Source organism: Panthera uncia, chromosome E1 (assembly GCF_023721935.1).
Source record: "Panthera uncia isolate 11264 chromosome E1, Puncia_PCG_1.0, whole genome shotgun sequence".
NCBI lineage: Eukaryota > Metazoa > Chordata > Mammalia > Carnivora > Felidae > Panthera > Panthera uncia.
Window position 1 is genome coordinate 40,290,626 of NC_064814.1, and position 17,340 is coordinate 40,307,965.

General features: G+C 36.0%; 1 protein-coding gene across 6 annotated transcripts in view; it reads right to left on the reverse strand.

The window, feature by feature from the left end:
• The window catches only part of NF1 (neurofibromin 1), a 248,161-nt gene that overhangs the window by 150,487 nt on the left and 80,334 nt on the right, over positions 1 to 17,340 (reverse strand). For all 6 annotated transcript variants that reach the window (XM_049637864.1, XM_049637863.1, XM_049637858.1 and 3 more), the window contains exons 9-14: positions 17,144 to 17,317; positions 16,538 to 16,660; positions 16,220 to 16,294; positions 10,883 to 11,014; positions 3,804 to 3,938; positions 202 to 315 (exon numbers count right to left, since the gene is read on the reverse strand). In XM_049637864.1, coding sequence (XP_049493821.1) covers positions 202 to 315; positions 3,804 to 3,938; positions 10,883 to 11,014; positions 16,220 to 16,294; positions 16,538 to 16,660; positions 17,144 to 17,317 — 753 coding nt within the window. The remainder of the gene's footprint in view (positions 1 to 201; positions 316 to 3,803; positions 3,939 to 10,882; positions 11,015 to 16,219; positions 16,295 to 16,537; positions 16,661 to 17,143; positions 17,318 to 17,340) is intronic.

A 17,340-nucleotide genomic window follows, 5' to 3' on the forward strand; every position in this document is an offset into this window, starting at 1 on the left:
AGACATACAGCAATTAAACCTTTTCCTTCTCCAGAGTTCATAAAACAGCACACAGACACAAACACACTTCTAGAAATGCCATCTCTCTCTGACAGATGTCCAGAAATGACATCTATCGTAGACACCACACACCAAAGAAACATGAAGAACATATACATTTACAAGCTTTCCTTCAAGAGCCCAGAATTCATTTCCCCTTACCTCCATTGCCTCCTGTGCGATCTCTGGCATGTGTGACTGAGGGACCAGCTGGACGAGCCCTGTAATTAATTCCGCTGTACTGCCTTGGGTTTCAGGCCCCTGTTTCCTTGGATTCTGCAAGGAAAAAAAAGCAAGCTTCAATTTTAAAAAAATGTATCTATCACCTAACAGGGGCCAGAGAGAAAAGGGAATGGAGAGTGAATGCTGATGGGTACACTAAGCTTCTTTTTAGGGTTATGACAATGTTCTAGAAATGTTCTAGAATTAGATAGTGGTAATGCTGCAGAATCTTGTAAAAGTAGTAAAACCAGTAAATTGTACACTTTAAAATAGTGAATTTAATGGTGTGTGTATATCTCGATAAAATAATTGGGGAATTTTTTAAAAGTCAGAACTGCTTTTGTTAAGGAGTCGCTTAATCTACATCTATACTGTTCCTTCATGTGAATAATGTCCAGAGAAAATTCTGATTAAAAGAAAACAAAAACTAAGTATTAGCTTTTTAATTAAGAAATTATACCTTATATATAAGGAGCAGGTAATTTTTTTCACCAACACTACAATGGCTAAATACTACACCTCTGGTTTGGAGCTTACTGGTTTTAATCTTACAAATGACTGCACTCAAAGGCAAAGAACAGGTCCGGTCTGGTAGAAAGGACCGCTCTAGGCCGTCCAAGGCTGGAATCCACACCTCCAGATACCCACACTGCAGTCTGCTTCATTGTGGAAAAACGTTGGGTACTAAGCAAAGCACATCCACGGGGTACATAAATGCACATGTCTACCTTAAGAGACTAAAATGCTTCCTGTAGCTTGGATGCATCTATTTACACTTCACGAACATATGGCTCATTTAAGTGAGACCAATACAACCTGTGTCCCTATTTTCTTTTGCTAACTAGATTCTTTCCCGCCATAATGATTAAGGTAAGCCCTCATCCCGGAGTATAATTCACAACTGTTAGCCTACTTTATAAAATTTATATTCGTTCACAAATAACTCAGTAACATTTATTGAATACCAAAGACATAACAAGTTGAAAAGATGTGTTTCTGGGGCACCTGGGTGGCTCAGTCAGTTGAGCATCCAACTCTTGATTTCAGCTCAGGTCATGATCTCATGGTTTGTGAGACTGAGCCCCACATTGGGCTCTGCACTGAGTATGGAGCCTGCTTGGGTGTCTGTCAATCTGTCTCTCTCTCTGTCTCTCTCTCTCTGTCTCTCTCTCTCTCTCCCCCCTCCCCTGTGCATGCATGCACACTCTCTCTCTCAAAATAAATAAATAAATATTTTTTAAAAAGTGTTTCCTACCCTCTTGGAACATGTAATCTGGTGGGAAAAACAAACATCAATAAAATAACCAGGCCAACAACTGTAAAACTGCAAATGAGATAAGAACTAGGAAGCTACAAGCTGCTATGAGCACCGTGATAGAGAAATGTGGCACAATTTCATGGAGGCTTCCTTAGGGCAGTGATCACAGCTCAAAATTAGCAGGAATTACTATTGTAAAGAGGAAAGAGAAGTGTATCATAAGCAGAAGAAACAGCAGGGGCAGGTATGAAGGAATGTGGTAAGATGGAATGAACAGACCATCATGACTACAGAAAAAAGAAAGAAAAATATAATGCTAGATGTGGCAGAAGGGGCAGGTAGGAGTCAGACTCTGCATGCCCCTGTAGATCTCTTTGGAGACCAAAAGGTCTTTATTCCAAGAGCAATTTCAACTAACACATTTTAAGCTGGACAAAAGGCATGATAAGATTCGCTTTTTAAAGAGATCACCAGACCTTTGGTGCAAAGAAATGTTTAGAGGGAGGTAGGAGAGGATGTTAGCTGGACAATTAGAGGAGGCTAGACAACATGAGAGTAATATGGATTAAGGTAGAGATGAAAGATATTAAATTGTGTTACTTTAAAAATACCATGACTGACATCACTTAAGTTACTCCTACATTTCTCCTATTTACTAAGATTTAAATAGAAAATAATTAAGTATACAGTGAATCTACTTTAACTTACCTTTGGTTACGCTGAGAAAAGTTGCCTAACCACTAGATGGCAGCAAAGAGAATAATTTCAATTTTAAATGGACTCTGCTTACTAAATTCCAATCTTGGAAAAGACCAAGTTCTTGTTCTTTGAATAATGGAATACTTAACACTGACGGCACTCATGACTTTGGTGCATTCTTTACCCTGAATTATAGCCATGCAGAGAGCTGGTCCTCTATTAAATGTATGATGAAATATTACCACAAATAACTTGTGCTACACACAAAGACATGAGGAGAAAGAGGATTTGATTACTTTTACTGTCTCCCTGGTAAGATTTTGTGAAATTTTCCATGCCTAATTCTAACAATTTATTCTACTAGACTCCCAAATTTGGATGGGCTTCTCAAAGAGTTCAAAATATCACAGGCCTTCCTTTGGCATTATTAATCCCTTTAGAAATTCTGTGTGTGTGTCTCTCCCCTCTCATTTCTCTGCAGAAAAAAACACTCATTACACTTTTTTTTCATTGAAGGGGTTCACAGAACTCTTGAAAATACGGACATCAAATTATGAACTCCTATATGTAGTAATTTGAAAGCACCTTAGCACTTATAAAACCTACTGCTAAACAAAACAGCAAGAAATTTTTCTGGATGCTGCTCTCCAGAGACTGGAGAAACTTCAACAAAGCTTAAACATGTTATCCTATGACCTTCACAATACATAACTGTCATACTTGGGGCATTAATAACATTAATATTGATGTCAACTGCATTTTATTATTAATAATAATAATAGTTAACATTTATTTAGTGCTTATTATGCATTTATTAAACGTTATTCCTAAAAGCAATGAGTGTACTATCTCAAGCTTAACAATCTGAGATAGGTACTATTATTATCATTATGAGAAAACTAAGAGAGGTTAAGTCACCCAAATCACATAACTAGTCTGTCTCTAGAGCCCATGCTTTTAACCACTTCACGTAACTATCACTCATTTACCTTGTTAGTTCCCAACTACTGTGTGCCACAGTATTGCCCTCAGGAATGCCATCTGAGGCTGCAAAAGCAGTTAGGATAAAAATTAAGTGCTAACCATACCCATTCCCATCTCCTTCTCCTTCCAATACAGTATTTCCAGGCAAAGCCAGTGATAATAGGTTGATGACAGGAAGAAAGGGAAATAAAAAAAAAAATAAAGGGTTTGGCAATAGCAACTGGATACTTAAAAACCAACTACGACCACGAGAAAGCACTCGGATTTATGGTTGCTTCATTACCTCCACCACCACCCCAGCATAATGTCTAAATAACACAAACCTGGTAACAGAGTAAAGAAAGAAGATCTCACAAAAACATGCTAGTTTAATGACAAGGAAAACTGAGGAAAAGGGTAAGAAATCTGATCTAATTATATTGGTATCAGAGAAATGTAACTTCTAAGTTAGTTTTCTTACAGGTGTCTTAGGTTTCAAGCATGAGCAGAAAGGGTCAGTGAGTGTTATTTAGCTAATAATGATCTCCAAGGTCTTGGCATTTCACTTAAACCAAATTAAGTTATTGTAGTAATTTCAAGACCTCTCGTATAAAATACTTACACAAAGCAAGAGCTTTGGATCCGCATGAATGAGTTTCACCATGGACAGGAGAAGATACTTATAGCTTCTTGTCTCCAGGTCTGTAGGTTTTTCTTTAAATTTAAGGCTTGTTACTTTTTCTTTAAATGTAAGACTCTACAAATAAAAACAAAAACATGTCATCACCTTGTAAGAATCAGATATCAGGTTAACGAAAATAGCTATCTAACTTTTTAAAAATAAATCTATTATTAAAAAGCTTTGAAAAAGCAGACATTTTATATACCACAGATGTATGTATGGTAAGAGTAGAAACATCTGAGTAAGTATAAGGTTAATATTATTAAGCTTAAAAAACAAATGAAAATTGGGACAGTGCCTGGGTGGCTCAGTTGGTTAAGTGACCAACTCTTGATTTCAGCTCAGGTCATGATCCCAGCCAGGGTTGTAGGATCGAGCCCCACATTGGGTTCTGCGCTGAGCAAGAAGCCTGCTAAGGATTCTCTCTCTTTTCCTCTCTCGCCCTCTGGAAGGATTCTCTCTTGCTCTCTCGCCCTCTGTCCCTCTCCCCCGTGCTCTCTCACTCTCTCTAAAATAAAATAAAATTTCTGAAAACAAACTGAGGGTTTATGGGGGGGTAAGAGAGAGGGGAAAGTGGGTGATGGGCATTGAGGAAGGCACTTGGGATGAGCATTGGGTGTTGTATGGAAACCAATTTGTCAATAAATTATATTTTAAAAATAAAAATTAAAAAATTCAATTTAAATAAAAAACAAATGGAAACTATTTTTGTAACATTCATATTATTCTTATATAATGTATTTAATAAAGTTTAAATGAAAATTCCTTAAAATACTAAACACTGTAATATCAAGTTGACTCCTATGTAGAACAATTTTCCAAACTGTAGACACATTAGGGATAAAATATTTAGTCTATAGCTCTCACAAATACATCCTTTGAGCAATTCATTTAACATTTATCCCACACAAACACACACAAATATTTCAGAGAATCTATGACATTAATTTAACTAAGATGCATCATTAATGTACCACAAGAAATGAAAAACCACTGTCAACTCTAAGACACCAAATAAGATGTGTTCCCAATTTCAGAAATGTTAAAAACTAAAGTGCTTCTTAGAATTGATGAAATATGCTATATGGTCAGTCTCTGTACTTAATAGTTCAATGGTAAGTTCTGCTTTTTCCTTCAATGGCATTCCATCTCTCTTGAGTTACAGAATGCATGTATTTTGCCTGAAGAACATTGATAAAACAAAGAAAGAAGCCTTTGACAAAGATAAATCATGAAAAATGTGCTTCAATTACAGAGATACTGCGGTAGATGCTGTGCTGATACCATAATTATGCATGTTACTCAATGAAAAATTCAACAATTATATTCTGGATACAAAACCACCTCTTTCTATTGTTATAAATCATTTCCCCCTTTTCTTTAAAAGGACATAAAATATCTAGTTTTGACACATATGCCTTTATTAATACTTTTAGTTTAAAAATATGTCTAGTTTTAGGTGTATAGCATAGTGATTTAATATTTATATACATTACAAAATGGTCACCACAGTAAGTCTAGTTACCATCTGCCACCATAGAAAGTGGTTACAATATTATTGATTATATTCCTTATGCTGTGTATTCCAGCAAGTCTTACTTATTTTATAACTGAAAGTATCTCTTAATCCCCTTCACTTGTTTCGTTGATCACTCCACTGTCGTCCCATCTGCCAACCATCAGTTTGTTCTCTGTACCTATCAGTCTGTTTTGTTTTTTAGATTCCACATACAACTAAAATCATATGATATTTGTCTTTCTCTGACTTATTTCACTTAGCATAATACCCCCTAGGTCCATCCATGTTGTTGCAAATGGCAACATTTCATTCTTTTTTTATGGCTGAATAATATTCCAGAGTGTGTGTGTGTGTGTGTGTGTGTGTGTGTGTATACACACACACAACTACATCTTCTTACCCACTCATCTATCAATGGACACTTAGGTTGCTTCCATATCTTGCTATGGCAAATAATGTTACTACAAACATAGCAGTGCATGTCTTTTCAAATCAGTGTTTTGCTTTCTTCAAATAAATACCTAGGAGTGGAGATACTGGACTGTATAATATCTCTATTTTTAATTTTCTGAAAAACCTCCATACCATTTTCCATAGGCTGAACCAATTTACATCGTGACCAACAATGAACAAGGGTTCCCTTTTCTCCACATCCTTGCCAACACCTGTCATTTCTTGTCTTTTTTCTAATCAGTCTGACTAGTGTGAGGTGATATGTCATTGTGGCTCTGATTTGCACTTCCTTGATGTTTAGTGACGTTGAGCATGTTTTCATATGCCTGTTGGGTACCTGTATGGCTTCTTAGGAAAAATCGCAAATATACAGATAACAGGATATTCAGCAGCTATGAACACATAATAAAAATGTCCAAGTAAATAGGCTGTCCTTCAAAGGTAAAAAGCAGAGATGCACATCTGTAACACACAGCCACAATTCTCCACGTCTAAGTGTAAGACGCATTTGTTAGTATGCCTGAGGACACTGAAGGGTTCTGGTCCTCAAAGGGGAAGAACTACTACCTAACATCCACATCAATGCTCAAGAATATCAATATAGAAAGGAAATAGCAAAACTCAGAAATACTGTTTGCTTGCATATTTATATTCCCACAGCAAATATCTTACCAAATGCATTTAATCAATTCTGTTTTTACCGTTTGCTCCCATTAAACTTTATTCTTTCATTCTAAGTCATGCTAACACCTTAGATCAAGGTGATCAACTCTCATGGAACAAATATTTACTAAGATGTAACTAAGTGCAACTGTTCTTCCCTGACACAACCAAGTACACAGGAACACAGATCAGAGAACAATTAACAGATTTAACAATTATCTTTTACTTGGTAATCATTTTTCTAACAGTAAATAATAGTTTAATTGTGTCATTTCTTCATCTCAGGAATCAGCATATAAATTCTGTTCCAGCACTGACTTGAAAAGGTTAAATAAAGTTTTCAATTCAAATACCTTTTAATTAATGGACATTAGGGGGTTCTATAAAAGGCGGAACAGCATGCTAAAGAAGAAATACATTTTTAACCAGAAATGTAAACAAAAAAAAAATTATCCATCCATTAATTTATTGACCTTCCATCCTGCAGATATTAGTAAGAATCCAACATAGTACACGCACTTTGGCCAAAGAAGAGAAGCAGTCGCGCCCAGGAATAAATTCATTAATCAGAGTATGCAGCTGTCTATTAAGGGCCCAAACCATTTGTCACCTTATTTAAGACTATGACTAAATTACAGGCACGTAAGAGCATATCTCCTTTAGAAGCAAAATGTGCAGTAATCACACATATTTGTGAAAACTCATACAGCTATCATTAATAGGCTACCCAAGTTTTAAAACAGTAAACGATTAGTGCTAAGAAAAATATTTCAAACTTTTAAAAATATTACCAAAGTATAAAATGGAGAAACTATGGCCCATTGTGTGTATGTTAAGGCTAAAGAGTTTAAGTGATGAAGAGCTCAATCTAAGAAAACAATGTAATCTTAGACTATATTATTAGTAGAAACACGATATGCAGACACAGCAGGTTAATGGTATTCTTCAATTATACCACATCTGCAACACTAAAAGCAGATCTTCATATGTCATTTTAATTGGAAAAAAAAAAAAATGTTAGCTTGAGTCCTTTCCAGAAGAGAAGCAGAAGAGGAGAGGTTTAAAAGCAAATCAGGAAAGAAATTACTTCACTCATTCAACACATATGCACTAAATGCCTACTACGTGCCAGATAGCGTTCTGGGGGGCCAGGAACCCAGTGCTGGACAAGCCAGATGGAGCTCCTGCTTTGATCAAACTAATGCACTAATGAGGTAAGACAGCTAAAGAACTGGACAGGCACTGGAAAGAATGGCAATTATTCACTAATCATGACTATCTGTCATTCACTAAACATTTTATGTGCCTCAGTTTCCTCAGCGGTAAAAACAGATCAAACAGCACGCATGCGCACATGCACACACAAACACACACACACACACGCCCACAAGCTTTTAAAGAAAGCTGAAATAATTAAACCCCTCCCAATTCTAAAATCATATTTAAAAAAAGAAACCTCAGGAGTTCAAGATAACTTTACTGAAATATCTGCAGTGCTGTTCTATGGAAGAAGCAGACACAACATCTGGGGCAATGCAAATGAGGACAACGCACTGAACATATCATGTTAACACAGCGGTTTTCAACTGGGGGCAGTTTTGTCTCCCAAGGGATAACTGGAAATGTCTGGAGACATTTTTGCTTTTCAAGACCAGCAGCCAGCGGGGTGGTGTTACTGGCATGTAGTGGTAGAGGCTAGAAATGCTGCTGAACATTCTACAGAACACAGGATAGTCCCTTACAACCGTCTCCTACAACATTTAAAAATGCCAACAGTGCCAAGGTTGAGAAACCCTGATGTCACACATTTAAACCACTTATTACAAATTTCCTATGTTTCAGGCTTGAGGGCCACCTGTGGTGAGCTCTTTACTAGAAGTGCTCAAGCGGGGCGCCTGGGTGGCTTGGTCGGTTAAGCGTCCGACTTCGGCTCAGGTCATGATCTCACGGTCTGTGAGTTCGAGCCCCGCGTCAGGCTCTGTGCTGACAGCTCAGAGCCTGGAGCCCGTTTCAGATTCTGTGTCTCCCTCTCTCTCTGCTCCTCCCCTGTTCATGTTCTGTCTCTGTCTGTCTCAAAAATAAATAAACGTTAAAAAAAAAAAAAAAAAAGAAGAAGAAGAAGTGCTCAAGCAAGAGCTACAAGACTGGCATCTCTGTGAGGGTAAGTGCCTTGTCTTTTTAGCTCATCACGCTTCCCTGGTGTTAACACTATGCCCGGCAGCTTGTCAGAGAGCTCAGAATTTCCACATTTACTGTCTGACTGTTCACGGCACCAGGTTTAAAAGGGAAAAGATTCACCTTAAAGATCATCTCAATAGTAAAATTTTATTATTCTAAAAAATTATTTCAGATTAAATTTGTTAATTAATTTTCCCGGTAAGAATATCAGGCAGAAAACCCTCCTTCAGCCACTATGTATAACTTCATATACACATATAGTACATATTCATACACATACATACACACAAAATTTCATATATAATGATATGAAAGTAAACAGCTTAAGAATGATTTCACAAATCAAATGTATACTGACACTTTCAGAGAATAATAGGAAATAAAAACTCAATTCTTATCATAGGTGTCCTTGGACCAAAAGAAGTCTAGCTGTGGTTTTTATGAACTTTCAGTACTACAGTATGTTGCTCCTGGAATCAGTTAATAAGTAAGGCTAAGATGTAAAATAACTTCTAAATGTAGGGAACATTTTCAGACTACCAGTCAAATTTTGTCTTTGTTCAAAGGACTAATTTCGTTTCACTTTCTTTCAGTCCTCATGCACAGGAAGTGAAATTGCAGATGGCTGGTAAAGTGGATACTGAAGTTAAAGTGGAAGGGACTATTAACTTTCTACCAGTTTCTACTATTGAAGGCCATTAACTTTCTGCCCGAAGAATTAGAAATTTTAAAAAGTCAAAGTTCTATTTACTATAGGATATCTAGAATGAATGGTTAAAAAATTATTTTAAGTCATTTTCCAAGACAACTTGTAAAACGATGTCTAGTTATTTAACATTTAAGTAGCTATTATTTATGTTTACCTCCAATTAACTTAGATTGAAATTTTCAACTTTTTAAAAAATTAAGTACTTGGCATCACAAAAAGTCAACTAAAAATAGTTTGTGTTTTATTTATTTTATTGAATAAAACATAATTTCCATGTTCTTTGGCTATAATTTCTTAGACTAAATAATCCTAAAGTATTCAGTATAGCAAACTTCTCTATTTGAACATCTGAGATAAATAATCCTCAGAAACAACTACTGACAACTGGATAAGAGTGAACTACAATTGTATTGAACCAAAATATTTTATTGACTAAGGAAACTTAGGAAAAGAGGAGAAAGCTATTTAAATTATAAGTGTGAAATGGCTAACTTACCAGAAAAAATTTTTTACCAATTTTTACCAAAAAATGTTTTTCCAATAGGTAGAAACATGCTACGTTTTCATTTGAAATGACATGATGTGACTGTAACAGTAACTATACACAGAAAAGTCAAAGAAACCAAGGACTCTTCTGAGGTAGTTACAATGGATCATACTTACAGCCACAGAAGCCCACTGCCATGCAAAACAGTGACTGGTTGGCATCTGATCATGTGAGCGACAACAGCCAATAAGAATAGAAAATAAGAAGCAGAAGACAAAGCACCACCAATCAATGTCAAGAGTTGCCATGTAGAATACTCTTGCTATACATAAATACCAAGAAATGACTTCTATGATCCTGTAACTGTCTGTTTCAATTGGTTCCATATGAGTTTTAAAATTCCATTTAAGAATACTAATCTGTTAGAATACCTCATTTGAAAAGACTCTTTTTACTAAGTTTAAACATGAACTTCAATATCAAAGTGCCTATCATTTGCTGAATGATAGCACATTTGCTGAAATTTGAAATATTTTATTTTAGATAAAAATGTTTCATTTTATTTCTAATTTCCTATGTGCAGTGTCCAGCATCCAGTGGGCAAAAACGGTGTAGAAACATTCACTCTAACCCAGGAGTCAGCTTCCCTACTCATCCCCAAAGATGAAGAGCAAACCAAAATATTTTGATTCGTAAGGAAAAGTTACAGCAAAAAGAAAGTAAGGGGAAAAAAAAAAAAGGAGAACGAAAGAAAAAGAAATTAAGATTTTTAACAGCATTTTGTGGGAAAATTTCTCTAAGAAAAACAAGTTCGACTCACTGAAATCGTGAAAAACAAACACCATTAGCTAGCATTGCAACAATACTGCAGGATGCAACATATCACTATACTTATAGAAAAGGAAGGACTCATTTGATTTTCTAAAATAATCAAAAAAACAGGAATAGGATAGAGACACTGAAAACGCAATAGGAAGAAGGGGGAATTCAAAATTCACGATTCCTCTTACCGGTGCCATTCGTATTGCTGGGTGTGCTCCACAACCCTGCACTGCTTTATGAAGCGTTTCACCAAACATGTTTCGAAGCTCGACTGAGTGACAATATACAGCATCGATCTTAGGCCACCAATCCAACGCAGACTAGAGAAAAACAGAGACCATAAGAGAAGAAAAGTATAAATATGCATGAGTTACATGCTCTGGTTAACACTGTAGTCTTAGGTTTTAGCCTTCCGTGAAAAATTTTCTAGGACCATGCAAACACACACCATGATTTCCAAAGTCTTCAAATAAGATCTTTAATTCAAACACCGAACCATACATGTATTTTAAAATATAATAATGAACATGAGACAAACTGCCACTTCATGTGCATGGGCATAGGAGACTATCTTTTCTCACTGATAAGCCAATGAATCTGAAAAACAAAGAGTCTTTAGAAAGCTAATTCTGTAGCCAATCTTTTTCTTTTTTTTTTTTTAAGTTTAACTTTTACACATTTCAGAAACATATGCATTTATAGTATATATTCTCCCACATAAGAATGCTATTATCAAAGTTTTAAGAAAGATTAGTGGTTCAACACAATGTTGAAGGACTATGCGGCAAACCATCACTTATATGCCTACAAACAACAGTGATTGGTACAACATAAAATTAGTAAATGAGATAAAGCTATTAGTAAACCTATAACCTTAAATTGATATGCAATGATGGTATAATACATGAAAAGACTAATGATTACCACAAGGACAAACTGCTCATAGCTAAATATTGTTTAGATGTAATTATTTTATGTAAATATCTCTGTCAGTTTCGCCCATTTAGCTCTGATTCTAGTTTCTAGTGACTATTTTATTTGAATAGTGTCTAATGTAACTTTAAAATTAATTACTATATTATGGGGATGCCTGGGTGGCTCAGTCAGTTAAGCATCCGACTCTTGATTGCAGCTCAGGTCATGATCTCACAGGTTCGTGAGTTTGAGCCCCACATCCAGCTCCTTGTACTGACAGCGTGAAGCCTGCTTGGGATTCTCTCTCCTCCCCCGCCCTCTCTGCCCCTCCTGTGCATGCCCTCTCTCTCAAATAAACAAACTTAAAAAAAAAAAATTACTGTATTACTAAAATGAATAAAACTATAAAGTCTATTGGTCAGGACAAAAATGAATGTTCACTATGTATGGAGATTATGCAAGCCATACGGGACCACTTAACACATAGGTTATTACACAGGCATCCAGTTTATGACACTCCCACTGCAGAGGAGACACGTGAATGTGAATTCAGAATGACTGAATTAACACAGGCGGAGGATTTAAGAGCTTCATATCCTAATCCCAGGTTCCTTCTCACTCAAAACTAAGCTCGTTAAATTCTCAACTTTTAATTTCTTCACCCATAATCGTCAGAGTATTTTAGGCAGCAGCATCAAGTTATATCACTTTAACCTACAACTATGGGTTACGAAACTCTATTTACTGGGTAGTAAATTGTACAATCAACTTACGACACACAACTTGAATACTGAACTCTATTTAGGAAGGGACCCCAAAGCTGTGAGGGAAGAAATACTACTCTCTTTGGAAAGTACGGTTGATACTGCTATTCCCTCAACCCTCACTCTACATAAGCTCATTCCTACCTAACAAATGATCAAATTTTAGTTTGGTTATATAATGGATTCTTTAAACTCTGGTCAATTCAGTCATTTGACTTGCCCAAGCAATCAATAGAGCTTGATCTCCATTTATTTACTAATTTACACAGCTTGTATTAATCGGCTTAAAGAGACAAAGGCTGAATAATCACAAAATGCAATGAGATAAAGGTCCTACTAACTCTCCTGACCCCATAATATCCTGTCAGAAACTAACAAAAGAGAAATGCATCCCATATAACACCTGATCCAAACTACTACATTACTTTAATAGCTGTTGAAATTGTACCATGGTACCAGGTGCATCTTATAAAATAATGTGATTTTAACTCATGATTTAGTGACTTTCATAATATAAAAATGTATTCATTTTAATATAAAAGTTGAAGATACACTTTCAAATTAAATACGCACTAAAAACTAGACATCATGTAGTTGGTAAAAATTATAGTGTTTTACACAGGTACTAAATGTGTCCGTTCTGAAACTAGTCGACGAAAATAGACATTCTTTTTTTTTTCCTCAAAAACACTACGTTTATTGCCAAACGAATGGCAATACTTTTACAAGTACATAGTATGAGCAAACTATGACAATTCTTCAAGAGATTGCTTAAATAAATTTTCAAATGTGTTGGAGAGAACAACTTATCCAGCCTCTTGGTAGGAAGAGGTCCTGTCATTCTCAGTACGGGAGCTACCCATAAGGAAACTACAACAAACTGCCATAAGGGACAAAACAGAGTGAATACTAAGTACCATACTAGCCACAGCATGTTCCGCTGATGGCTAAGATACCTGGGTCAGATATGTGTATTACTATTTCTTTAGTTTCCCAATTATAACAACATACCTAACTTAACCCAAAGGAAGCCAGTAAGGATTAAGTACGTAACACAGATCTTATAACTGTAATTCATCTCTTACAGCATGCCATAATAAAAAAGTGACCGTACTAGAAGTACCATATTTGAAGCTGACAAATGTTTACAGTATGATAAAATTCAAATAGTGAACAGGCTTGCAGATTTCTTAAGAAGAAACAGTAGAAGATCTTAGACCTAAACACTGTACTTGTGAACGGAGTATGAGTATGTTTCACAGAAGGGAAAAAAAAAAAAAACCAACTGCAAACCATTATCACTTCTACATAACCCTCAAAAACGTATCAGTAAAACTTTTATCTTACTCGAGAATGTGATAATAAGAAACAAAATCTGTGAATTTGGCTAAAGAACCATGGAAGGCAGGAACTTATGAGGTGTATTGAACCAAGAATCATTGAAAAGGAAATTTTATACTATGAATAAATTTAAGATTAGGAGTCCAAATATCTCAGAAAAACTTCATGTGATTTCAAGACAAAGTTATTTCCATAACTGTCTTCAGTGAGACTCTGTAATAGTCAATTCCATAAATTTGCATATTTACTTTACAAATAGTCCTTTTCAGTCAGAAAGTACTTCAGATTCAGTATCTATTAGCCTCAAACCACAGGAAGGAGAAAAAACAAAAACAAAAACACCAACCCTAACAAGAAACAATTTATCAAACATCCTATAATAAGATAAAGTACCCATTGTCTAAAGTATACCTTTAAAAGATACTTTATAGACTCAAATTTACGCTTTTGGCAGGTTACTCGTTAAAGGTCAAGTTAGTCGATACAGGTTTTTCATTTCGTACAGACGTGACCTCCGATACAGACACACCGCGCCCTCACACATGCAGTACCCAGCGGAGCACAGAAGGACGCACGACCACTTCACCGTGTACATGGAGGCATGCACGAAGTACCACTCCAGGCATGCTTTAAACCCACAAAGGAGCAGCCCAGCCACTTACAGCAGTGCCAAGTCCATGCTTGAAAGTGCTCTATGTATTCGATTGTAGACAAAAATATTTCACAATTAAAGTAACTAGCCACAAAGAATCAAAAAAAGTATACACTTGGGTTTATTAAATCAAGTTGTAAGCATTTATGTAAAACCATCCACTCGAATAAATGGAGTGTGTTTAGTATTATAAGTCAAGGGAGAAAAATAATAATATTTTAATTCTGAATTACACATAAACCTGAGGGGGGGGGGGGAAGTCATCTCTTTTTTTCTTAAATGACCCTGAAAGTAAACATTAAGGATACAATGTCTTGCTCATTACCCTGGCAAAAGTAAAGTAAAAATTTTGTAAGTTTTTAATACAAACATACCTTATCTGCAATCAGATTCATTAAAGTTTCCCTTCGGGGATAAATAGCATTTCACGTTATTTACGCCTATCATTTAATCCAATGATACTCAAGTGAGGAACATATCATTCCCTCAAGGCGTTTCAGTCGCCCACAATGTCTGGGGGTGGGAGGAGGGAAGAGGCCCAACGGTATTTAATGAAATGAGGATGAGGGATACTAGGTGTCTGGCCTTGCACTAGACAGTCCTGCACAGCAAGGAATTGCCCTGCCCAGAATGCTAGCGCCCATGGAGAAAATGAAACGTGTCACTAGTCAGCTCTATTGACAGTTATTCTTGCCCTGCAGGGATGGATAAAAGCAAAGAAAGTGGGCAGAATTTCATTTAGCTCAACGCATCCAAGGCAAATAAATGTGGGGAGGTACTCTTAATTCATCAGCGATACACTCTTAAAGTGGAATTTGCCTATAAAGAGGACAAATATACCTAAGTTATCAGTGATTAACGTTCTTTTTGAGGGAGAAAAAATGTGGCCAATTTACACATAACTATGAATATCCATAAATGGATAAAAGTAGAGCTATGGTAAATAACACTTGAGAACCTTCAAAATATTATTTTCATAATCAGAAAAACAGAATTTTTTAACTTCATGGTCCAAATCTGATAAGGTTTCATCATCCTTCTACTTAATGTACCCACATCAGAGTCCAAAGTTTCACAAGTATCTCTTAATGAACTTGCTTATTTTGTCTGATATGCTTTTGTATCATGTCAATATCTCTATTTAAGTGTGTTAGTATTTCACGTATTTAAGGAAGACTAAAAAGTACAATCAAATATGATCTCACCATTCTAAATGTACCATACTGGCCTACAACATATTGTTAGTTACTGCTTTTAACTTAAATGGTAAGGTGACAAGTCAGAACATAGCAAATGCTGGGGAAAGGCTAGAAATATTAAAATAATATGTAAAGAGTTTGGGCATGTGGGGCACCTGGGGGGCTCAGTCGGTTGAGCGTCAAGCTCTTGGTTTCGGCTCAGGTCATGATCTCGTGGTTCGTGGGTTGGGGCCCAGCATTGGGTTCTGCGCTGGCAGGGCGGAGCCTGCTTGGGATTCTCTCCCAACTCTCTCTCTGCCCCACCCCCCAACACATCTAAGGAAATAAATAAACTTTAAAAAAAAAAGAGTTTGGGGATATTCTCAGTGGCACTGTTCTCAAGGGCTTTTGATGCAAATAAAATATTTCAGGTTTAATCTTTCCAAAGGATCCTATTAACTCCACCTTCCTCAATAAAGGAAGGCCAAATTGAATATGAAACTAAATATGAAAAATACAACTGTATATCAATTACTAGATATATTCACCTGTGAGAAATCTTCCTATACCATATATCTAAGTTCAAAACCTTTTGTAAACCAAGAATGTCTTTCTTGTAAAGAAATAAAGGAAGAAAAAAATTTTAAGTAATTTAGCAATACCTTTTGGACTTACATTGGTGATGATTCGATGGAGTGAATTTACCAGCACATAGTGAAATGTAGAAGGGGAATTCTGAGCCAGGCAGATCTACAGGGGAAAAGAAAAAAAATCATATATTATTTCTAAGAGAAAAATATCCTGTAGCACAAATGAGAATAAAAGAAACAGAAAAAAAGTTTTTAAAAAGCAGAATAAATTCTTAAGGTCTTAAAATTAATATTAATGTATAATATTGAGAAATACCAATTCATCTTCATAGTCTTTTCATATTTATAAAGAAAGGATCAACAGCATCAGTAAGCATAACTGGATAAAAACCAATGTTCTCACCTTAAAGTGTTGGTTGTTGTGAGGGCTTATACGAAAGCAAGAGACAAGGCAGTCAATCATCAGATCCACATCTGCGGGCTGACTGCCTCTTGAGAATGGCTTACTTGGATTAAAAAGCAGGTTCTATAAAAATCCCGAGAGAAAACAAAAGCCTTTAAACAGTCATGCAGTATTTTTTTTTTTTTTTACTAGTATTTAATAATATCAACACAGCATCCACGTAGAGGGCAATAACATTCAGTTGCCAGAAGAAGTAGAAAACACTAACGTTGTGGTTCATTGGTGATAAAATGCTTGCTCTACCATGTTTGGTTCCTTTCAGGCCCTCATTTCTACGTTATTGTAAAACCAAGTCTGAATGTTTATGATAACTTAAGAAAACTGGCTAATTCTGTGTTTTCGTCAAATTCTAAGCCACTTTATTTAGTCTGAGTAACCCAAAAACAACAAAAGCAGGTCCTCCGAAGGTATCATCAAAGAAGATTCAGAACTTCGGTGTTAGCGATGATCTCTGACAACTATCTAGCATAATAATACTAATATTGGAAGTTTATTTTTCCTTAGGTATTCTTAAAGTTTGTAGTAGAGAAGTAAAAAGCAAATTACCTTAAGATCAACCACCATGGACTGGACTAGGAGGAAAATGACAGAGTTGTCTTCCCAGTTGATATAAGTACTTGCTTTGCACAGTTTGACACAGGCTATTGCAGCACTCTCCGTCAGCTGCCTGCTTCCTCCATGGCCAGCAAGTGCTTTCCGTAGGCTGTCCAGAAACAACTTCTACAGAATTCAAATACAGAAAC